This window comes from Micromys minutus (genome assembly GCF_963924665.1).
Source record: "Micromys minutus genome assembly, chromosome: 24".
NCBI classification, from domain to species: domain Eukaryota; kingdom Metazoa; phylum Chordata; class Mammalia; order Rodentia; family Muridae; genus Micromys; species Micromys minutus.
In genome coordinates, this window is record NC_137959.1 from 180,135 (window position 1) to 206,531 (window position 26,397).

The 26,397-nt window shown below is 38.7% G+C and overlaps 1 protein-coding gene across 1 annotated transcript in view; it reads right to left on the reverse strand.

The window, feature by feature from the left end:
* LARGE1 (LARGE xylosyl- and glucuronyltransferase 1) overlaps positions 1-26,397 on the reverse strand; it is a 405,800-nt gene that overhangs the window by 157,827 nt on the left and 221,576 nt on the right. The window contains exon 6 of the mRNA XM_080936852.1: positions 1,925-2,096. Within this exon, the coding sequence (XP_080792978.1) occupies positions 1,925-2,096 (172 nt within the window). The remainder of the gene's footprint in view (positions 1-1,924; positions 2,097-26,397) is intronic.

Here is a 26,397-nt window from a genome sequence, read left to right on the forward strand (position 1 = left end):
CAACCCAATAGGCTAGAATCTTTGGTACGCGAAGGCACTCTGCATACTGCCCAGTGAGAAATGTAGACAAATCATCTACAAATCCTTTACTCTATATGAGGTCCTGCCTTCAAGGAATTCTGGAGTGCTGTTGGCACAAAGCTCGAGGGAATAACCAACCTAATTTATATTTAGTTTGACTTAAGGCCTATTGCACAAGGTGGAACCCATACCTGGTCCTGCCCATTTGTCCAAGAATAGAGAGATCATGGACTGAGGGTAAAATCAAATACAACTGTTCAATAAAAGAGCATATTATTACATTCTATTATATTAGATCGGGGGCAGACTAAGCCATCATCAGAGAAGCTCCCTCCTGTAGCAGATGGGAACAAATACAAAGATCCATGTGAGACAAAGTGCCAAGTGAGAAACCTTGGAACACTCAGCACTAAATGAGATGTCTTTATCAAATTCCTCCCCCTAGGGCTCAGAAAAGCACTGCAGTAGAGGAGGAGGGAAGGATGTAAGAGCCAGATGGAAGACAACAAAGAAACAAGACCACTAAATGAATGGGGACACATGTATAAACTCACAGAGACTGAAGCAGTACGCACACAGCCTGCACAGCATCTGTACCAGACCGAGTCCTCGAGCTGAAAGCAGTGGACACTAGCCCTGTCCCTAACCCAGAAGCTATCCTCAGTGGATAACCACGTGTGAATGAAAATTTTGTTTTCTCCAAGGGCTTTCCCCAGAGGTACTTGGAATTTATCCCTTCTGGCTCCTCAAGGAAAGACACCTTGAGACCCCTATCACGGACTGCATTCCATTCTTTATCTGCTGAGTAGCAGTAAAACCCCTAGCAGCAAGGCAGACAAGCAGCCTCACATCAGGGCTTTTATTTATTTGTTTATGTTTTTATCTTTTTATTTATTATTATGGATTTCAGTTTTGTGATTTTACGAAATCACTGAGTGTGTAAACAACTGGGATTCTGCATCTGTATCTTACGTGTATGTGTGTGTGTGGGTGTGTATACCTTTTCTCTTGTTCTCTGCTTTCTGTGTTTGTATCATCCCATTCTGATGTATTAGCTTTTGTTTCCTTATTGTATTATTTTCATTTTATTATCATTTACAACCCTGCTTTTAAAAGAGACAGAAAGGGGGTGGTTCCAAAGAGAAGGGCAGATAGAAAAAAATTGGCAGGAACAGAGGGAGGAGATACTATAATCGGCATACGTTATACTAGAAGAAAACTATAGTTTTAATAACAGGAAAAACAAGTTTCAAAATAAACATAAAAACAGGTATACTAACACTTTATCGTGCCCATAAAAAGATACCTAATTATTACTGACTATGCAGTCACTTAAAATGGGTTTTCCTATAAACATGCATCCATTCTCTTCAACTCCTAAAGAAATAAACTTTCAGTTTTAACTTTTCTGAAATTAATGGAGTTGACATCTACACTTGTGCCTTATTAATATGCTACTTAAGCTCATATCCTTTCTCAGATGTAATGCTGGGTGAGGTATGGCTAATTGGCCGCAGGCTTGCCTGGCACAGGAAAGGTTCTAAAGTTGCATCTCTAGGACCACATTAATAATAAAAACACTGACTGAGATGATGGCTCTGTGAATGGAAGTGCTTGGCCTGAAAGCCTGGCCACCTGAGTATAACCTCTGCCATTCAAAGTGTAAGAAGAGAACTCACTCTCAAAATCTGTACTTTTCTCCTCATATATACTATGGCATGTACATCTAAGAAGACATAAACTCACACAGCTATACAAAGACATTCACACAGACAGAAAGACAGACAAACACACACACACACACACACACACACACACACACACACACACACACCACACACACACCCTAGTAATAAATAAAATGCGTTTTAAAAGCCAGCATTCTTGGCTTGCTAGCTCCTACCTTTGAACTTATGAAACACAGCCCATAGCTCTGCAATGTCTGTTGCAAAGGTAATGTCAGTGTCTAGGACAATGACTCTCTCCAGGTTGGCAGGTAGAGTCTTGGTCAGTACCAGCTTCATCAGGCCATAAATCCCAGAGTAATGTTTGTTGGGAATCCAGGACACTTCAGACTATATGGGACATAACAGAGAGAAGGAGAGTGAGTTGATAAAATCAGTAAAGGGGAAAATTAGCACATGAATTCTTTGCTTTAACATTATAAACCAAGCTGAGACAGAATACAATCCAATAAAAAATTGTTTAATAAATAAATGAATATTCTTTAAAGATCTGTCCATTTAGTTCTAACATATCAGGTTTTGCTGGGAAAAGTATATTTAAATCAAGATATGCCTAAAATATTGGTAGTAAAATAATTAGTAAGTGCAAATTCTATGCTGAAATCTTTAAGACAAGCTTTACTACTTTTAGCAAATTTTATGAGGCCACTGAAGAAAATAAGTATGTAAAAAACAAGGAGGAAAAAGAAAAAAGCTTAGTACCTTATTGTATTTATCTAATTCATTAAATGTATGTGCCACTCTCATATCTCAAGGTGTTTCTCTAGTTTATGCTTTTCTCTATTTTAAAGTTATAACAGGCCAAGTTGGTACAAGTGCTTTCTCACTGTAATGAGGATGTGGTCAGCATCTGTATAATGATGGACATCGGAGAGTAATGGAAGAGAGACCTATGTCATTTTTCTTAGAGCTGTCAGGCTCACATGACGGAAAGGCACAAACAGTGCCATATATATTAAGTGGCATTAGCTGCAAGGCACACATTTTCATAGTACTTTTGGGCACAGTGCTGGGTCGAAACTTATACACAGCTTTGATAAAATGCTCATATATCTACATGGGTTATTTGTGAAGACCACTGTGGGAGAAAAAGCATGAAACTTTGTATGGAGAGGTCTCCATTTTAATTTCAACAGATTACCAATTAATAATATACAACTTTGAGGATGGAGGCAGGATCTCAGAAATCCAAAGAATATTCTTCTCCTTTGTCCTTAAAACTCAATGTAGAACACACTGGTTTTAAGAGTTCAGTATGCGTGGCTATCACACATAATCATAGAAGCTGGGAGACAGGCGTAAAGACTACTACTAGATGAAGGCCCATCTCACTGCCACTCTACTCACAATAACAAGAAAATTGAAACAATCTAAAGATATGTCAACTAACAGATCACTAATCAAAGTATGGTGCATATTACATTCAGCTATAAAGAAAAATTACAAAATTTAAAGGTAAATGAATAGAACTCGAAAAACACACAGTAAGTATGTAACACAGACTCTAAAAAACAAATCTCACATGCTTATTGGCATCTGAGACTACAAGTCTTCAGAGATGACTGTGTAACCTGGAACAACTACAAACACCAGGGAAGTAAAAAGAGATCAGGATGTGGAAAGAGTGTTAGGGAGGAATAGCAAGGTGCAACTGTTTTAAAGGAAAAAATGGGGAAAATAGAAAGCAGGACTTAAATTAGAGACATCCGTACAGAAGGAGAACACACATTCATATATGTAGTTTAAATGAAAACCTTCTCTCCCCTGGGCTGATAATGCTTCCTCCAATAGCCATAGACTAACAAATACCTCTATATATCTTAAAAAATACCAAGTATGAAGAGATCCCATTTGGGTTGTTAGACAGGAAAGTTCAACAAACTCCCAAACCATTATAGGCTATTTTTCTTCTTCTTGATTGCTCCCCAGTGATAGACACCAAGTGTGTGTGTGTGTGTGTGTGTGATATACTAATTAAAGAGCCTATAGATTTGAGAAAGACCAAGGGGCAATATATGAAAGGTGTTGGGGGAGTGAAAGGGAAGAGAAATTATGTAATTATATTGCAATTTGAAAAAAAAAAATAAATCTAATGGTATCGATGTATTTCCACAGAAATTTCACCACTGTGCTATGAAATTAAATGAACAGCTAGAAATATCCATAAACTCATTGGTGAAGGAAGGCAGACAGATTGGTTTAGTAAGGACACAAAACAATGACAGCATAGGAATCCTGCACATGGTCTTAAGAGAGTACAAACTGCTCCAGGAGAAGGATAAGAAAACACATTTGTTGGAGCTCCTAGTACCTACTGCATCTCTCTTACCCACTCTGTCTACAGTTTTTTAATCACTGTAGGGTATATAAAACATCAGTCTTGACAGTCTTGGTTCTTAGGTTTGCCTTGTCCTCTGCTTGAAACAGGAGAGTTATTGGCCAAAAAAAAAAAAAAAAAGAAGAAGTCTCCCAGAACTTAACAACATGTACCCATTTCACAAGCAATGGGCCAGCCTCTGTGTTCATAATCTGTCACCTTTTACTCGGGCAGTATGAAGGAGAGAAAGAAAACCAACAACAACACAGGAATTCAAGCCAGGATTCCACAAAGAAAGGTATGTAATGTCTCTAAGCCTATGATCCTTTCTCTGTAAAATGGAGATGGTACCAAATTCACATCAAAATTAAAGAAAATAGAAAGTGGAGTACTTGTCTAACATACAGAAGACCCTGGGTTTGATGACTAGCACCAAATAAAGAAACGAGAGGTCTCAAGTTAGTTTCTGACACACAAAGGAGGTACAGCAATCATGAATTCCCATCCTCTTTCTGATTCAGTTCCCTCAGATCAAGTACTTACCGAGCTATACTTCATGTATGTGTACTGTGTGTTTATGTGTTTATGTGTGTGTGAGGTAGATTTTATGCCTTTTGTGAACCTTTGTGGAAGCAAGAGTTCAACCTCAGGTATCATTCTTCAGTCACTATTAACCTTGATTTTTGATGCAGGGATTAATCGCTTAACCTAGATTTTGCTAATTAAGTGAGGCTGGCTTTTGATGAAGCTCAGGGATATACACCCCCTCCTCCATCTCACCAAGCACTAAAATTTCAATAAGCATCAAAATGTCTTGGGTTTTCAGTTGTAGGTTCTGAGCAACTGGCACAGGCCCGAATGCTTACAAGGTAAGAGATTTAGCAACTGAGAGCTCCCCAGTTTTATGTCTCTCCATGCATACTGTGTTAAGGGGCCAGGAACATATATAACATATCTAACAACATAGACCCTTGGTCTGTTGGCAGCAGCTGAACCTGCATACATTATCATCATTTAATTGTTATTCCTTGCTTCTCTAATCTTCTTTTATTGATAAAATATGCTTCCTTCTAAAAATTTACTTCATGGGTAGAAACAGACATCACATTCAAACTAGGAACTTGGGAGAAAAAGGTTATGATCAAAAGGACAAATCCTTGCAATGTTTGCAGAATTAAAGGCAATCATTGTTACTCAGTGAAGGGACAAAGAAGGGAAGAATGTTTCCATCTTGCACTATGCAGTGCAAGGCTAGCAGTTTCTACCATCCAGTAAAGATGGTGTTAGGCTACTTCGACCCAGAAGTAACCTCCAATTTCAAGGAAAAATGCACTCAGAAAGTCACAAGACTGGATCTGGACACCCATCTTATTTTCTCTCTCTTCTAGTCCTCCCAGCACCTAATAGGAGTCACTGAGAACAAACCGGTGGGCTCATAAAGAAGAGTTTTGGGGCACAAGGAGAAGGGAAAAAGATGGGAAGGACCTGGACATATATGTCTACCAGTAAGAGCATAGCCATAGTGTTAATAGTGGACAGAAATTAAATACTGGTCAGCAGAATACCTTACAGATCATAGAGAAAAATGCTAAGTTGGGTCAGGTGAATGGAGGGCAGTACATGAGAACAGTGACTATCCAACACCTCCAACTACAACCTATTCAGTATGACATAAGCCTGTTATTAGAATCTGATCATTCAGTGAGTAGTGTTTGCTGAGCAATCAGGAGAACCTAAGCTTGGATCATTGTAACCCACATAGAAAGGCTTACATATATCTATAACCCAGTACTAGGAAGTAGGAGGAACAGAGATGAATGATTGCCTGGACCTCACTGACCAGCCTAATTGAATTGATGAGTTCTGAGTTCAGAGAGACCATTTCTGCCACCCCCCCCCCCCGCCCCAAAAAGGTGGAGAACAGTCAAGGAAACCACCTTACATCAATTTCTGGATTCTAAATGCATGCACATTCCCACCCACACCTACACTAAAAATCTGTCAGAGGAAGGTTCTACTTCATTTGTTTTTCTTCTCCAGTCTACCTCTTATTGCCCTGAGAATTAACTTCCCAGACAGCTATCACATTAAAATCAGAGATCTCAACAAGCACTTCCCTCCAATGTGCTTATAAAACTCCTGCTCATGTGGACCCTGGCCTTTGGAATTCAGCTCCACTTCTTTGCTCCTAGAGAATCTGCCTGCAATGAAACCTGGCAATCAGAATTTCATGCTGCATAGCTATGCTATGTTATTAGACCTCTGATTAACTTATCCATCTATTTCGGTAACTAGCAAGGCAGGAGAGCTTGGAGAAGACTGAGAGTCACAGTGTTGGGTTAAGCCATCTAATTTGATTGCTCTGACTCTGAGTTTTATTTTTAACATACACATGAGTCATTTGGATGCATCACAAAACTGTTAGGCTACAGGAATAAATTAATCTCTACATGAGCCCAGGCCTGCATGTCGCCTCAAGTGCTCAATGTAATTCATAATCAATTAAATCCGAGTGTTCAGCTGGAGGTAAAGGAGGCATGTGACTGAGAAAAAAGAAAACTACAAGAAAAACTAGTAAATGAAAGAATCTTTAGGAGAAAGAGTGAGGCAGGTATAGCATATCCATTTATAATAAGTGGCTCATCCCTCCAGAACACACATTTCTACTGCTCCCCCATCTTACCTTCCTTTACACCCCCCTTCCTTGGATGCCTCAGTCTTCTAGGAGGCTCCTCCTCTCTGCCTCAGGTTAGACTGCAGTTCCTGAAGTGAGCTATCTCACTCTCCCATACACACTACACTAACACACTATTTAATCTCCATGTCTGTCCTTTGAATTTGACAGAAACTCACTGAGGTTGGAAAAATGTCCTTTTACACTGTGGCAATATCCCACATGATCGATGTTCAAGAACGGCTTGTTGAATGGGCAGAACCTTAGTTTTGCCTATGTCTGGGTTCAAACTTTGTCTTAAACATTCTCTTTCACTTAGAACAGAGATGCCAATCTTTGCAAAAGTCCATAAACATGCTCTTTGATAGAAGAAATATGGCTTGTTGAAACAAAAATTTGAGCATAGAATTTGTTAACATTTTCACTGTGCTGTATTGAGTTCTATGAAGTCAGTTCACCTCTATAAGCCTTAAGTTTCCTAATCAGTACAATGGGAGCCCTTAATATTGACTTAATTGGAACTCTTATTTAATTTTTTAATTAGATACTCTCTGTATTTACATTTGAAATGTTATCCCCTTTACCCAACCCACTACATTCCCCCCTCCCCCTCTACTTGTCCTCACAAAGGTGCACTAGCTCCCAATCACCATATCAACCTCAGTGCCTTGGCATTCCCCTTCATTGAGAAAACATGCCCTTCCTGGACCAAAGGCCTCTTCTCACATTGATGCCAGACACTGCTATTCTCCACTGCATATGCACCTGAAGCCATGGGCCTCTCAATGTGTGCTCTCAATAGTTGGTATTCTAGTCCATGGGAGCTGTGGAGAATTTGGTTGGTCAACAATGTTGTTCTTCCTATGAGGCTACAACCCCCTTCAGCTCCATTATCCTTCTTCCCCAGTACCCTCACTGGGGTCCCTGTGCTCGGTGGTTAGCTACAAACATGCTCAGCTGCATAACTCTGGCAGAGCCCCTGAGGAGGCACCCCCATCTGGTTCCTGCCAGCAAGCACCTCCCAGCATCAGCTATAGTGCTTGGGCCCACTGGCTGCACATGGGGTGGATACCCAGGTGAGGCAGCCCCTGAATGATTCCCTCTTCAATCCTTGATCTTACACTTGATCCTGTACTTCCTCCCTTGAGTGTTTTGTTCTCCCTTCTAAGAAGGACTGAGGCTTTCACATTTTGGCCTTCCTTCTTTTGGAGCTTAATAAGGTCTGTAAATTGTTTGTTGGGTATTCAGAGCTTTCTGCAGCTACTATCCAATTATCACTGACTGCATATTGTGTGTGTTCTTTTGTGACTGGGTTACCTCACTCAGGATAATATTCTCTAGTCCCATACAGTTCCCCAGGAATTTCATAAAGTCATTGTTTTTAATAACTAAATACTACTCCATTTTATAAATGTCCCACAGTTTCTGAAGGACATCTGGGTTCTTTTTAGCTTCTGGCTATTATAAATAAGGCTGCTATGAACATGGTGAAACATGTGTCCATATTATATGTTAGAGCATCTTTGGGGTATATGCCCATGAGTAGTGCAGCTGGGTCTTCAGGTAGTACTATGTCCAATTTTCTGAGGAACAGCCAGACTGATTTCCAGAGTGGTTGTATCAGCTTACAATCCCACCAACAATGGAGGAGTGTTCCTCTTTCTCCACATCCTTGCCAGCATTTGCTGTCATCTGAGTTTTTGATCTTAGCCATTCTGACTGGTATGAGGTAGAATCTAAGGGATGTTTTGATTTGCATTTTCCTGATGACTAGGTATGTCTAGCATTTCTTAATTGGAGCTTTTAATGTTGATAACAAACACTGTCAATGGAAAAGCAATATTTGCTGGTCAAGCTGGAACTCCCTAAGAGCCACTTTCCTGTTCCCAGTATGTCAACATCAGCATATCAAAGCTCAGCTGATTGAGATTTTAGAGTTCAATCACATCATGAAAATACATGATATAGGACTTTAAAAAGGTGGTTACAAAACAAATGTTAGTCTGGAGGGGGGAGATGCTATTTATCACTGATGTAAAAGATATGTGTGCAGTTTGCCTATGGGAAAAAAAATTAAAAAATTGCAACCTGGAACCTGCTGGAAAAGGTAAGGACTCTAAGGTGGAGTGCAAAATAAACAGCACACTCTGGATAGAGATTGTGTTGTAAGGGTCACCTGTGTGGCTTTTCCAGGTGTGCTCTTATGACATTCACACAGATACTGATTTTCCTCCCATCCAGTAACAAGATCTAATACAAAAGTCATTAAGTCATGCGATCTATGGTGAGAACATCTTGGCTAGAGAAAGGGGGTGAGTAACCACTCATCACAAAACATCCAACAGAGACAGAAGTACCTGCCAGAGTCATTCCACATGGTGGCTAATATACAAAAGGGTCCACATAATTTAAAAAGATAATAAAGATAGGTAGAATATAATTATTGTGGAGGCTATTACTAATTCTAAGCAGGTTGGCTGGGACTTTAACTAGCAACAGTGCAATTGTGCCCAAGATTACCATCTACCGCACATGCAGAAGGGAGCAGCAGTGATCAGAGCTTACAGGTTTCTTCTCACTTGGGGCATGGAGAGTTTAAAATTCACCTAGTCGAAGCTCTGACACTAAGTTACTCATTGGGAACTAAATGGAGTTTCCATGAAGCTCCTAAGTATACTGAATACTCAGTAACCTTGTATATGTGACCTAAAAACCTGATTGGTGTGATGTGAGCACTGGAACTGTCCATTCCTCTCCACAAATGATTAAGTCCAACTTAAGAAATGAGGGACAGTGGTGTGCAAGCCACGACAGCAGGTTTATAGCATTTGATAGACAGTACAGACAAGGTGTGGGGCCGGATTGGTTTGGGAAGAAAGGCTGCACACTACTCATTAGAAATGCTGATTCTCAATGGTCCCAAGGCACTGCAATGACAGGAAGGGAAAATGCACTGATGTTTACTGGATTTTAGGTATTTTGGAGAGAGCATGTTAATTTATTGAGACCCTCCTAAAAACCCTCCAACTGCTTGTACTTAACCAGAGTATATAAAGGCTGGGCTAAGACATTTCTGGCTTCCATAAGGGTCAGAATAAAATTCTCTCCCCATCAAAACAGAGCTTAATTCAGTAGCAAGTTGTGTGTGTATGTGTATTTGTATGTGCATGTGGGTGTGTGAATGTGGAGAGCATAGGACAATACAACCTCAGGTGTCATCTTTAAGAACATCTTCCATACCTTTTAAGTCAGTCTCTCCTTGTCTTGTAGCTCACCAATCAAGCTAGGAAAACTGACCAGTGATTTCTAAGGTATTCTGTCTCTGCCTAGATTACAAGCATACACTACCCTGCCGGGTGTTTCCAGGTCAGTTTGAGAGATCAAATAAATGTCCCCTGCTTGAAAGCAAAGAACTTCAAAGGCAGAAATACTCACCCCAGAAAGGAAGACATTAATTTTAAAATTTACATTAATTTACTTAGCATGTGTCTGGATGTGTGCATGTGGAAGTATGGATAGCTTGTAGGAATCTCTTCTCTCCTTTTATAATGTGTATCTCAGAAATTAAACTAAGGTCATTAGGATTGTGAAGCAAATGCTTTTAACTGCTGAGCCATTCAGTTGGACCCAGGAAACCATTTTTAGAAGGCAATTAAGTACCAAGGCTTTAGAGTTAGATTTTGGTGGCTTCTAAAAAATCTCCCTCAGCCTTATTTTTCTCATCTGTAAAATAAAATTATTCCTTTCTTCTTAGTGAGTAAGACTAATTATAATCTGTAAGCTTTTTTCCATCACTATGGACATATTGTATGTGACATAAAAATCACCTTAACCCTAAAACAAAGAATAAAGAAAATGTGGTAAATTTACACAGTGGAGTATTACTTGGCTATTTAAGAAAAATGGCATGTAATTGGCAGGCAAGTAGAAGAAACAAGAAAATTCATCTTAAATGAAGCAACCCAGACCCCAACATACAAATATGATATATACTCACTTATAACTGGATATTAGCTATTAAGAAAAAGACAATAGGCTCCACAGACCCAAAGAATTCAGGTAAAGGTAGAAACCATGGATCTATGTGAGAAGGGAAGATAGATTGTGTGTGTGGCCTGGAGAAGGTGAACACCACCTGGGGGGGGGGGTGTTGGGGAGGGAGGAGAGAGGAAGCTAGGACAGGAAAACATACTGGATAGGTGACTGTTCAGGAGGCACTATGAAAACCTTGTGCAGTGTAAACTTTCTGGAACATATGAGGGTGGCCCTATCAAGGACCTTTGGCAATGGAGGATATAAAGCTTGCAATGACCATAATTTTTAACCAGGTAGTGCAACTCAGCCACAAAATCATGTACACAAAACCTGTCCTGCCTGCAAGATACAGTGAGGCAATGGTGGCAGAGATTATGTGAATGGCCAACTAAGACTGGTCTACTTGATGCGAAGCCACAGGAACAAAACTCTGTCTGATACTGCCTGGATGTCACTTCAGGAGACACATCAATAGATATTTGTCATCTCACATGGCAGCTTTCTCATGCCAGGATTTCGGATGTTTGACAGGTAGATTCCTTGTGAGGCTGAGCATAAGAAGGCAGTGAGATCTCCAGTTATCAGAGTCTGGATTTGGATTAAAAGATCTGGTTCTGTCACAAGGTGATCCTGTCAGACAGTGTAGTTCACTCACACTACATGTTAATAGGAAGACTCTGTCACTCAACACTTGGGCCATCCGAGAAGTTGCACAAGTGTCAATATTGCAGCTGGCTTCGCCAGAGTGAAGAGTCCACGGGAGGAGAAGGAATCCAGCATGTCATCTAGGAGCAGGCCTCAGAAGCAGCACGGTGATATTTCTTTACAGAGTGGCAAAGGACCAGACAATGTTGAGGATAGTAGTTATTAGAGGCTTTATTCGGGGCTATCTTGGAAATAAGCTCCTACATCTGTAACTACAGAACAGAACAAACTATGCATGGATAACATGCTCGCAGCAGCCATCTGGGACAAAGACAATGAAAAGGGAGGAGCAAGAAGAAGATGTCTGGAGGAGATGAACTTCCAATTTGGCCTGCAGAACTGTGTTGGAAGTAGAATTTCTTAAATTGCTGAAAGAAAGAAGATAGAACAGGTGCGATTATTGTAGGCCCAGAAATATAAACGGACAGCCAAGCATGTAAACACACATGACTGTGTTTTTGTAAAGTAACTATCATTTGATACTTGTCAAATATTTATGAATACTGTATGTGCACATGATATTGGCAAGTGTGCCAATATGGGTATGTCAGAATGTCAATGTCATAAGAGAACTTGAACACACCTTTCTTTCTCTATATATGTGCCCTTGTCTGTTCCTTCATCCATAGCCAAAATTTGTCCAAGGGTTATGATAGAAGAACACATGAAAGGGTAGAAAGTTGTAAAGTATTTAGGCCCGGCTAAAGATAAATGGGGCAATATCCTAGAAAGACAGCGAAAAATAAAAGGACTGGTACTAATCTAATCTCATCTTTGTTTTTGGAATGCACGATTTATAAATTAGAGGAGCAGAAGGAAACTGGAAAGCATCAGAAGAACCAAGAAAGGTTATTCATCTGGATGAAATGTACCAAAAATAGAGATCCCTGGGATCATCCTAGATTCATTAGGTTTGGCTTAGGACCAAAGAGTCTGTAGATTTCTGTCAACATTATAAGTGATTCTAATCAGTACAGATTATAACCCAAGTAACTCAAAGCAAGGGAGACCTCAAGACAAGCACTCATGCATCTTTTACTGGCTTGTCTGCTCACACTGAATCCTAATTAGCTCTGTGTTTAGAACAGGTCATTGACATCTTTGAAGCACAGTGTCCCACTGAAAGTTAACAGTTGTCTGGAAGTACAAAGAAAAAAAGATGTTTCTAAAAATTAGTAACAGGCTGTGTTGAGACAGGCTCTGGAGTTGCTTCCACATCTCTTGTGACATCTCAAACTTAGCAATGTTATTTCACTACAAGTAGCCAATGTTTTGGTGATATTTTTAGAAACTAACATCAACTGAAATGTTGAATTCTAAGGCTCATGACTTCCAACATCAGCATCTTTGAAAGGAACTTTACAGAACCTTAAAGTTTGTTATTATGGGTGATAAAGCATCAAGGGAGACTTACTTAATGAGTACTCACAGACTAAATGAAGACTTCCTTGCTTATACATAAAAATCCACAGAAGCCTACTAGCAAACCATACTCTGAATGTAAGCCATGCTGGGAGGGCAAGAGATCAATGAGCCAAGAGAAACACAATGCTCTGCAAATAGTTTAAAAGTAAACCAATGTAGTGACACAAACAATACTGGTTAAAAGGATAAGAACCCAGCTAAGTTGGTAAAGCACTTGGCTAGCATGCACAAAGCTTTAGGCTTCATGCTACCTAGCACTAAACACACCAGGTGCATATGACACTCATTCCTGAAATCCCAGCATTGAGAAAGTAAGAGAAGGGACAAAGTTCAAGGAAATCTTCAGTTATACAATGAGTTTGAGATCAGCTTGGGTTATAGGAGATCATGCATCAAAACCAAACAAATATCCAAAGAATACAAATCCCTGGCTAACTGAGTAGCTTCTCTACCATAGATACAATCATGTACTCAACTAATGCTCAAGTAACTTTTAAGCCTGATGTGCCAGGAACCTGCCTTAAGGGAGAAGTGTTTAGTACAAGAGTAGGTACAGGGCCTCTACTGTATAGTCCAAGTTCTAAACCAGATGGTCAGTCTTTAACAAGTCTATCTCAGTGCTTACTTTTAATAATAAGTATATAGGTGCATGTGTGAATTGACCTGAACTGTGACCTGGATGTAAGTGTTGTCAAGAGAAAAAATGCAAAGGTTAAATTGCCCACCTAAATGTGAGCTTTAAGATGTGCCCATATTTAATTTTCTAAAATATAGTTGTCAATAGATTGTGTATAATGTGTGTGATTTTATGTATACTTCTAAATGTATACACATACACACTTCTAGAGCTGGACTCAATTCGTTCTTAAAGTAATATGAATAAAAGTAATCATCTTATAATATATGCTATGAATGATGGGGTGCCATCAGTGTACCCCTTGACACATTCTTAAGAAGAAGACACTCTTTTGTATTGGGCTAGAAAAAAAGTTGTCATTCTAATGGTTTATTATTAAAATGTCACAGTAGAAAGCAGTAAGTAGTTGAAATGACAGATAAATTAACTTCTTGTAAAAAATGAAATTATTTTAAAAAGAAGCTAAAAATTGATCTGTATTAGATCCCCCACCATACTAAGGTAACCCCAGCCGGGCAGGTGAGGAAAGGTAAACATACCACAATCCCAGCACAGTACAGCATGGTATTTCGAAGTTCTTAAGAATAAGTTTTATGTATTATGTATATGTAATGTAAAGGCAGTGATCACCCTCTGGAACACAATGTATGTTAAGTAATAACACTGTATTAATAATAATAGGGGATGAGAAAGGAAAGTTTCAGCAGGGCTATTATGCCTGAGAATAGGATGTTTATCATCACTTGCTATTTTCTCTTCAAATATATTATTTAACCAGTAGTGAACAGATTTAAAAACCACTGGGGTTCTTAAATTCAGCCTGGCTTAGTAGTTAAACCCAATGGGGGAAAAGATATCTAAGAAGTTATATCTTTAAAAGATGATCCTGAAATAGTGATGATGATAATAATAATAATAATAATAATAATAATCCACACCACACATGTGTTATAATCTTTCACTCCAACTTCTCATCTATGTTTGCAAATTCTTCTTTAAATAATTATGAGAATTAGGCAAGCAAGGGCTTCCCATCTCTTTTTAACCTGGCCTGTGTGTATTGAAAACATTGCAGACCCAAGCTGCACAGGTAGTAAGTAGTAGAGATGAAACCTATCTGATCCTCCACAAAACCACTGTTATTACCTGGAGGGTGTTTCTGATACTGTAGCCTAAAAGCTTTGGAGGAGGTGAGGGGGACAAGGAAAAATAGAGCCAACTGGCCTTGAGACACTGCCTTCTGTTCTTCAGCTAAGAAACACATTTGACACAGGCATGCCTTCCTTCAGAATTGAGCTGGTGACATGAAATAAACTGCTAAAAAGTCCTGGAGTGTTTCCCGAGTCAAGATATTATGTGAGGGTGACTTGAAACTATTTGGCAAAGCTCGGAGATGTTCTTAGTTGTCAAAATACATCTCTGTGTCTGTGTATTACAGGGGAGTCATGAAGCAAGGCCAGGGCTGGGATCGCAGTATCCTCAGAATGAATATTTTCACCATGAATAATTGCCAGACCCAAACTATCAATATTTGGCTAAGGAACTTTATTCAAAGGAGCTACTGAAAACCTACACACACACACACACACACATACACACACAGATACAGAGACAAAGAGAGACAGAGACAGAGAGACAAAGAGAGCCCTTTCACACTCTGGAGGTTAAAAAAAAAGACTTTGAACAGGAAAAGAGATAAAGAGTCAAAATACTCAGCACCATACAAGCTGACCTTCTGCCGCTCAGAAGGGATCTAAGGTTTGGAAGAACACTGTTATCCAGTAACTGGTCCAGAGAAGACCTGTCTTGCTTAGAGGCTATGACTCCTTTCATTGACCTTCTCCCATCAAATCAGGCTGCAGCTTTCTGCTAGAGTTAGCCCAGCAAGTGAGTGTCATAGTAAACTCCACATTGTAACAAGGTATGTGAGACCCAAAGACTAGGAAGCTCCCTCAACAATGCTACCCCAGTGCTGGTTTTGAGGAAGCTGAATATCTAATGTTAACCATACTGGGTCATGAGCACAGGGGCATATGTTCTGCATGCCTATTAGAGGGGCAGCGTTTCTGATGGCACCCAGCTCCAGGATGTGCCACAGTGAATCTACATATTCCTGTGTGTGTACTACACACACACACACACACACACACACACACACACACACACACACTTGTAACAGAGATCTGCCTACTTTTGCCTCCCCAGTTCTGAGATTATAAATTTGTGACTCCACACCCAGTTGATTACATGAATTCTGGGAATCAAAGCCAGAATCTCAAGGTAAACATTTTATTGACTATCTCCCGAGTTCCCTTCACCTGTTCCTATGAGGTACTGTCTCTACCCATTCTGTATACATGGTTATTTCAGGGATAATGAAAGACATAATAGGTGGGCATATTCCTCTGTTAGGCATTATATTAGTCACAGTAAATGAGGTAATCTTTTTTCTTACATAGAGAATTTTGTTTAAAAGGTATATGAAGACTAAAAGTGTTAGAGCCTCGTTTCATCCACCAAGTGTTGTGAGTGTGCCTGCTTTATATTAATCATGACCCTGATTTATGTTAATCATAATTCCCAATCTCCTCCTTAGATTACCAAATATAAGGCCAAAGCTGGTCCCCAACAGGGTAAGTCTAGAGGACAGGCAAAAAATTGTTTTTTCTTGGTTTATCCACTAAGACATCTGTATTCAGAACCTATCCCTTCATTGGATGCTTAGAGCTGACTAGGTCACAGGGACCAGGATGATACGAGGGTCTACAGTTGTCACTCTGTTTTGAGTTGATCAGTAATAAGACTAGAATTCTAAACATCTTAACAAAGAGCACCTCACCTACTCCTTACTGCTAAATGCTGTATAGTTTGGAAAAACTTATTTTGGACTTAATTGAGTACCCTATAAAATTAAGGTCCATTTTTTTTTAATATGAGTGTAATTTTCTCTACACTGATTGACTGCTGAGCCTGTTTCTCTCACCCTTTTAACTCACTGGTGACTCTGGACACACAGTACATCCATAAGGATACCTTATGAAGTTCCCATTCATCCTCGTTTAACCTGTAAAGCACAGGGCTTTCAAAGAAACTCAAAGAAATGAAGTGGAGGTTCCATTCGTGGCTTGCTGTTTAAAGTATGTGCAACTTTTACTATATGCATTTTGTAAGCTAGAAAAATCTCGAGTGAATTTGGGTTACAATTTTCGATTTGGTTTATTGTTCTCCTCAATCAGAAAAAAAAAAAAAAAAAAAGAAAGAAACAGAAGAATAAAATGCTACAGAGGAGATAGAGGAGCCCCAGTCTTTCTTTCTGGAGTATGCAGAATGAAGGGTTTTAACATTCACAGGTAAACAAACTGTGCAGATAATAGGCAGACAGGAGATTAGTTTGGAAAACAGACCCTTTCCCTGAGTAATGAAAACCTGCCTTCCATCCATAAAACCAGACCGAATATTCTTTGACTTCTTGCCACCTTCTCCTTCACTCTCTGAATGCTTGAAAATGGAGAGTGCCTTCTCTCCCTCCTTGTTAGTAGGGACAACTGCAGACTCAGGCTAAGCTCAGTCTCTAGCATGATGCTTCTATAAGTGACTTCACCTGCCAAGTGCTAAGAGACTTGAGTGAGGCAGTCCCTGTTTCCAGATATGCTAGTCAGAAAGTTCTGGAAGTAAGGACCAGCAGTTCCAAATATGAACCACTTGAGAATTCTGAGACCCTTAATTGAGTTCTACTTCCATGGGTACCCATTCTCAGGGCTATCCACTCACCTTGAGCTTGGAGAGTGCTCTGAGACTTTCCACACATACATCAACTTGACCTCCAAACTAATAAACTTGAAAGCCATTGACTAAAAAGAGAGCTTGTGAGGAGAGAAAAACTGATAAATACTGATTATGACTAACTTTTGCTGCTTCCCATGTAAGCAAGGTCCTCACACCAAATCTACACTGATAAAAGATGCTCACTGCTGCCTCCCCAGAGGTAGACTCTAATTCTCTACAGAAAGACTGAAAACACAGACAGACAAACTAACAAATGGATAGACAGGCGTGTACACACACACACATACACACACACACACACACACAGAGAGAGAGAGAGAGAGAGAGAGAAAGAGAGAGAGAGAGAGAGAGAGAGTTGTAGCCAATCAATACAGGAGTGACTTTCCTCTCTGAATGCCCAAAAGGGTGTGAATCAAGTTTTCAGTGACCTTCAGAGTATAAAGTTTTACATCTTCTATAAAGATATCTTAACCATGACATAAGTAAACAGAGTGGATTGATGATATATATTATAAAGCCTTCCAATACCAGACCATCCCCATAGTCTGCATGTTAGAAGGCAGAACAGTACTCCAACTGAAAGGACAGTTTCTGCTCTGTCCTATTGGTTTGTTTTTATTATCTCTCTCTTTCTACACAAAGAAAAAACATGGTTAAAAAAAAAAAAAAAAAAAAAAAAAAAAAAAAAAAAAAAAAAAAAAAAAAAAAAAGACTGTAGTACCATGAAAGTTTTGTAAGTTTCACTGAAGTCAACTATTACTACCTAAGGTATTTTATATGTTTCCTGTATGAGGTGTGACCCACATACATGCCTTTAAATTTAGACAGGAAGAATTTTTGTGGGTTTTTTTAAATTTTAAATTAACTTATTATTTTATGGGTATGAATTTTGCATGCACATACGTAAGTGTACCATGTATGTGTCAGGCCAGAAGATATAGCTAGATTCCCTGAAGTGCTATGGGATATTTGATGTGGGTACTGGAAACTGAACTTAAGTTCTATGTAATAATAGTATGTGTTCTTAACTTCCCTGTCAGCTCTTCAGATGCTAGTTTTCTTTCTTACAAATACTTATTATAGTTCTTTTTAAATTTACACAGAAAACATTCAAATTTGTTATTCAATAAATCAAACATTTTTAAACGTAATTGCAAAAGTCCTTTAGTATCTTCTAGCAAGAAAAACCATAATCTCTCTATTCTTTAATGATGTTACAATATTTACTACAAAACTTTGATACCATTTCTATTTCCCGAGAAAAACCAATATTTTTATCACATGAAATACATATACACATGTGTGCACACACACATACATACACAAATTCAAAACATACTACAAATTACTAAAAAGAGATTTCTGTGGGTGTATGTGATATGCATCTGTGTATTCTCATGTTTTATAAGAATGTAGGCATGTGTTTGTAAATGAGTGTCTTAGTCAGGGTTTCTATTCCTGCACAAATATCATGACCAAGAAGCAAGTTGGGGAGGAAGAGCTTACAATTCCACATTGCTGTTCATCACCACACTGGACTGGAATTCAAGCAGGTCACGAAGCAGGAGCTGATGCAGAGGCCATGGAGGGATGTCACTTACTGGCTTGCTTCCCCTGGCTTGCTCAGCCTGCTTTCTTATAGAACCCAGGTCTACCAGCCCAGATATGGCACCACCCACAATGGGCTGGGCCCTCCTCCCCTGATCACTAGTTGAGAAAGTGCCTCACAGCTGGATCTCATGGAGGCATTTCCCCAACTGAGGCTCCTTTCTCTGTGATAACTCCAGCTTGTGTCAAGTTGACACAAAACCAGCCAGTACAATGAGTGTACATACAAGTAAACTTGCATGTGAAGCCCCAAGACGTCCTATCAATTGCTGTCCACTTTATAAACTGAGAGAGAGATCTGGGGAGTTAGCCCACTCTACTATTCTAGCTAGTCACTTTGTTCTTGATAAGGTAGAGAAAAGTTTATCTAAGTTCTACTTTAGGCAATTTTCCAAGCTGTCAGCAAGAATCATACACACACACATACACAAGAGTACATAGATATGTGTGTGCATTCAGGTGTGTTTATATGTTGTGAAATTACCAGTCTGCACCAGAGCAGAATCAGAAAAGTTTATGCAAGTCCAGGAGCTGATGAAGTGGGTTAGCAGTTAAAAGAACTTGATACACAAACTGAGGGCCTCCCTTTAGATCTCCTGTGCTCATCTAAAAAGCAGGGCACAACAATGTAATTAAAAAAAAAACTGATAAGCAAAAATCAAGTTTTAGGTTCACTTAAGGGACTAATTCAGAGGGTGAAAGAAGACACTTGACATCTTCCCCTGAACTTTGCCCATGCATACAGAGGCCCACTCTGTCCTCCGTATCTCCTACCTCCCTCTCCATCTTCTCCTACTCTACACACACACACACACACACACACACACACACACACACACACACACACAATCTTGTAAATTAGAAATTTTGATTTTTAGTAGTAGTGGAGATCAAGTATTACTCTGGACATGAGCTTTTTATACAGGAGAAGATAAAGTCCAGAGCTTTGCCTAGCTAAGGGGCAGAAAGGATGCCATGTACAGCTATGGCCCCAAACTGACCTAAAAGTAAAGTTTCTCATGCGCCCTTGACAAAAGATGAACTCTCCTTTCCACAGTAGCCAATAACTATCAATAGCTCTAAGACAGGAGTGGGCCTTTATGATCCCCTCCCCTATCCCTAACTGGAATACTGACTGGCTTGATTATGTGCAGGTCTTGTTTTGGTATTCACTGCTGTGTGAGTTCATATACAATAACTACACCCAGAAGATGCTTTTCCAGTGGTCCTCCCCAACTTTTGGCTCTTTCTATTTTCCACCCTCTCCCTTCCACCAAGATTCGCTGAGCCTTGGATGGAGAGGGTGTTAAGGATAGATGTTAGGATAACTAGGTGAACACTCAACACTCCTTTACTGTGTAGTGTGACCAGTTGTGCAGCTCTGTTACCTACCATACACTTCAAAAATAAGGTTTTTTCAATAGGACTGCCTGAACGTAAACAGATTCACTTTGACAGAACAGCACAGACTTCCAAAAGCAGACCCTCTCCATAGTCTGCATGTGAGAAGGCAGAACAATACTCCAACTGAAAGGACAGTTTCTGCCCTATGTCCCGATTGGTTTGATCTCATTTTCTCTCTCTTTCTACACTAAGGAAAAACATGACATACTTCATCAGGGTAACTGTGCCCAAGGTTCTCCTTTGAAAATAGAATTGTAACAGTACTCATTCCCAAGTCATCAAAAATAACTTAAATAAATCTGCACTGAGTGCTTGGAGCTGTATCAGGTGTATGATGAATGACTAATAAATCACAGTCATTATTTCAACACTTTTTCTGTATATATGGCCACCCTCTGTGGACCACACCACTGTGCATATTTCAATTACCAAATGGAAAGCAAATTCCATTCATCAACATCTTTGATTCTTAACAACAAGCACCAAAGGTTAACACTCTTCAGTGATAGCTCTGGGTGACCTCTGGAAACATTAGTGTTCCATGTCATTTCCTTAGTAACAAAATAGGCAACAGTTTCATTTCTATTTTCTCCTAAATTAACTAAATGTTAAGAAGGTACTATTAACCTTTTGTTTACTTTCATAATTTGAACTTTATCATTAAAAATAAGTTTCTGGTAAGTTATTTTCCTACAGTGCGGTCAGGTCAGAGGCTTTAGCAATACTGGTGGCATGAGGCAATATAATGCAGGTTTTGTGTATCCTTGGACACTATCAGCAATGTAAATTTATCATAAATCATTGAAAGTCCATTTTCCCTCTACATGTAGATAAGGAGATTGATAGATATTGACCTTGATTCTATTTTATACTGTCTTTGGCTTTACTTCTTTGCTATAACTGTGTTGGTGCTGGACGTAATCCCCATATCACATATGGTTCTCTGAGTACATGCTTTATTATAGTGAAGTTACAAGGTTTAGCTAGGATAAGGTATTGCCTTATTTCTCAGCCCTCTTTTGACTCCCTATTTCTTTTAGGTAGAATGTTTCATTTGTAACAATAATACCTAATATCTTACTTATAACTGTCTTCATTTCATCACTTGTTACATTGGGGTTCTGTGGAAAGTGCACCTTTATTCTCATAAAAAAGAAAAAATATGTAGGGTTAAAATACACATCTGAGTTACTTGCTCCAATTATATTTAATTTTTGTAGCTTTTTAATACAATTCACACTTGCCCTAGTGTTTAATATCTGTGATGAGATGTTTATTTGCATATATTTTCAAACAAATTTTATGACATTTATACTCAGCCTTGAAGTTGATTTAAGGCAACGACCTCCAGAACATTCTACATACACACTTTCTCAGTTCATACTGCTTGTTGCTTAAAAACACAGCTCTTTATACTTTTAAACAACTGTTTACATCTATTTATACATAAATATGCATGTTTTTGTGTGAGCTTATTCACACTGGCTCACACATGCCATGGTGTTCAAGTAGAAGCTGGAAAATAATTTGCTGGAGTTTTTCTCTTCTACCATGGTCAGGAGCCTGAACTTGAGGCCTCATGTTTGACAGCAAGTGCCTTTATAACCTGAGCCATCTCCTTGGGTCCCCATATCCTTTTGTTCTTGAATTTTGATGAATTTGGATAGCTGGGAAATAACCTATGATGTCTTTTTTTTTTTCTGGGTATCCACATACCATGACCCATTGTACTGTTATATATACATGAAAATCATGAATACTATTCTCTCTCTCCCTCCCTCTCTCTCTCTCTCTCTCTCTCTCTCTCTCTCTCTCTCTCTCACACACACACACACACACTCTCTCTCTCTCTGCTTAAATGTCAAAAATATTTTTAGAAGTTTTCATCATAAATTAATAAACCATTTGAGTATATCTGAATTGCTTATAAAATGTATGTAAGTTATATTTAAGATTCTACAAATCATAATCTACTTTATTCTGATCAAACAGCTTTGCCAGAGTCAGTCTTTTTGGTTTTATTTACAACAAGAGTCTTTGGAACAAGTCTCCTTGAAAACATTCATTTCCTCAGCTGGATATGGTGAAGTCAACATGGCTACCTCAGAATGCCTTTTTGGAACTAAAGCTAGAGTGTATTTAGCATGCCATTCTGTCATTATATTTAGTATGCATTGATCATTACATCAATATCAATTCTTATTGATGGGTATCTCTATTTTAAAAGAGGGATTTTGTGTTTAATGCCAGCAACTGAAATGTTCACCAGATACTAAGCACTGATCAATAAACTCACTAACTCAGAAATTATTCATTGCTAATATGCATAGGCAACTCAGCAGTATGGACAAGGTCCTGAATTACATCATGCTATAGGTAGACATCTGACACATTTCTGCTTGAGTTACTTAAAAGGTCCTAATTTCTAAACCTTTCATAGTATCAAACAAGCAACACCTCTAACCTCACTTGTAAGGCTTAAACTGCCATTCCCCAATTTCAACCCAGTCCTTAGTCAATCAAACCATGTGGGCAAAGGCTATGTTTACTGAAAAAGTGTTCTTACTTTTCCTCCTGTTTTTGTCTTTTTATAATGTTCTTTAAACTTCAAAGTCAGGCTGGAGAGATGGCTTATTAGTTAAAAGCACTGACTGTTCTTTCAGTGGTCATTGAGTTCAAATCCTAGCAACATCATGGTGGGTCACAAAAATCTGTAATGAAATCTGAGGCCCTCTTCTGGGATGTATGAAGACACCTACAGTGTACTTATATATAATAAACAAATGTCTTAAAAAAAAAACCTTCAAAGTCAATTATGCCAACCATACTCAAATCCATGAGGTTGGTTCTAATTCAAGATGTTGGCAGGTGGAATATTTGGGACAAAGTGTTGTCTAAGGTATAGAAAAGCTGGAGCTCATATTGTCTGCCATGTCTGCTTAGCAGTGATCTAGTACTATATTTTTTTTTTAATGCTCCACAAATAGAATGGAGTTTTAAAAGAAGATATAGGGAAATCAAGCACATGAAAGTATTCCATCCTTCAGGTAGCTGAGCTATGATCAGGATGGTCACAATTACTCAGAAAGAGAAGCTGAACAGTGCTCAAGGTGGAACCATGGTATATCCAGGCACTGGGCAGCTTAAAATAAGTTTAGTAAATCTCTGAACTCAGACACATGATTTTTCCAGATGGGAAAGAACACATATAGGTCAGGAAAAGTTGTAACATTTGCCGTATTAAGATCCACAGTCACAGAGATATAAGGCTGAGGAAAAATGGATGATAGAAGCCATTTATGAAAAACATAGCTTGTATGAAAAGTCTGTACACTGTTCTCTGTGTTTCTTTTCAAGAAGAGAGAATTTGGTAGATATGCCAAGTATGTGAGAAGGTAGGTGCTTGGCTAAATTCTGCACAGCCTCAGAGACAGAACTTGTGAGGGGTACTTTGTAATCATGCTTCATTCTAAGAGCTGGGCATAGAACTGAGTGCAGTCCTTGTTCACAGGTTCTCATGTTCTAATGTAGAAAGTGACTATGCTTTAAGATGAATAAAATACGCACTTGCATTAGGTCTTCAGTAGTACAAGAACTAATAGTTACAATCAAAAAGATGAAGTTCAAGGAAAATAACTCTTTGGGAATTTCTAAATAGGACAAAAATTCTTTGGAAGGAAATACTATCAACTCATTGAAGAATCCAAACAAAGATGAATTAATCATCTGTCTATCAAATATATGAAAATATGAACTTATATCAGAGGACTGCCATGTTCTTTCCCAAAAAAGATCCCGGGATTCTGTGAAGAAAAAATTCCCATTCATTAAAAGGCTTCAATTTATCTGAATTTAGAGGTGAATGCCAGTAATCTCAGAACTTAGGGTTCAGAGGCCCAGACGTTTGTAAGTTTAAGAATATATTAATCTACAAAGGTGTTGTTGTAAATATTAAATGGATGGCTTAACCTTTTACCCCCTGCACCCCACTATCACTCCAGAGACAGCACTCCAGTATGGAGCAGAGCTCAGGGACTCAAGCATCATCCACAAGCTGCCCTCTCCATGGGGTTCCCGTCCCAGGCAATTTACTCAGCCCACCCTGTCGCTTCTGTTCCAGGTAGATACAACTGCCCAGTATCTTCCTTTCTTCCACTAACCAGCACAAACATGACTCCAAAGGCCGGTAGCTTATCAAGCAGGTTTATATATTAAATTGTCAATCCTCAAATCCTCAACAGAATAAGCTCACAACCAATGGAGAAATAGACAAGCTGCCCTTCTATATGATATAAAAAGACCCATAGAAACCCTGAGAAATAATAATAACAACCTCATCAAGCTAGAGATGCGCTGAGAAAAAAAAAAATACACATCTGCTTACATCTCAGTTCATTCCAAAATATCGGTTCTCTACTCCTCTTTCACCTTCCTAAACCTTTCCCTGACTATCTCCTGTTCAATCATGTATTGCCTTAACATGAATCTACACATCTCCCTTTCTGTTTACTTAAAAAGAAAATACCTTTACCTTTAAATGTAAGCTGTGTACAACTATTACCACTTGAAAATAACTAAGTGACTATGTTCTCTCAAAGTTAATTAGCTTGGTTAGGCTATAAAACTAAGTCAATCTCAGAAATCTGAGAATGGCCAAATACCTAAAACATAGGAAGCCTAACATGGTTTCCATAACAGAGACAGGTTGTTGAGACAAATCTCCACTAGCAGGCAGCAACATGTTAGAGTAAGTCCTTGGCCTTGTGGCCCAGGATCACTGACAGATTTGAAATGCAGAAATCTTGAAGGGATAACAATTTTGTCTCGGCAAGATTATCAGTCAACTATTCTGCATGTGTCTTTTTCTGGACAGTATTAGTCTGTAGAAGAAATAGGCAGTTTTTGTTCAGTGGCTGCCTAGCCAAACAGGGTACCTCATCTGGAAGTAGAGATGCTCAATTTCTTCACTGAATCTACCAAAGTGGAACTGTACGGAACAGATAAGTCTCAACAAAAATGAATAAATAAATAAACAACATTAAATGTCACAATTTATGGATTTCTGACATTTTTGAAAACCATCTAACTATAGAAAGTATTTCTGAACTGTTAAGCCTTGACTATTCTCGGCCATTTTTAATTGAAATATTTCAAAAACACCTTTTAATTGACTCAGAACTATGAGTTTCCTATCTGGCCCTTAACTAGTATTTGGTTAATCAACTAAACTTAGTGTATAATAACAGTTATAGGACTGGGTCTAATACATCAACAAATGTATAGGTACAATACCTATATGAAAGCAATAATACTAATCTCAATTTTAAATCAGCAAGAAATTATACTACTGAAACCCTTAAATTTGTATCAAATAAATTCTATATTACCGTAAAGATTAGAACTTCGACTTTGTTATCAATTAGAAAGATTTTTACCAATGAAGATGACTATAGTTTAGTTACCAAATAAGGATTATGGCTGTAAAAACCAATCTGGCTACTTCCTCCCTGTTAAGTTATGACCATTTCTAAATTCTTCATAAAAACAACCTTACAATAACCACCTTCACCACCACTACCCCAAAGTCCAGGGAATCTGCAACAACTCTGCATTGTTTCTTCAAGCTGAATATATGGGCTTTGAGAATTTGAAGGGGAATCGGGAATGAGGAAGCTGGATAGGCCTCAAGAAGGAAAGCAACACTGACAATTGTAGTCTCTGATGTCTGGAATCCGGCAAGTTTAGCATTCTGATGACAAATATCTAAAAACATAGGAAGCCTACCAGTTTCCAGAGCTGAGACATAGCTTCACCATAGCTGCATATTCCGTAATATATATAAAACTCAACAGAAAACATTTTAGTATTGATATATATTTGTTTGATCCTTTTGAATTCAGTCTTTCAGGTGGTCTACCTCTATCAAATCTAACTCATATACCTCTGCAAGACACACAGAGCCAAATCATACTTTTTAAAAACACAAAGACAAAATCTTTTTCCCAATATAGTGTGTACCTTAGTTGGAAACTAGAATATC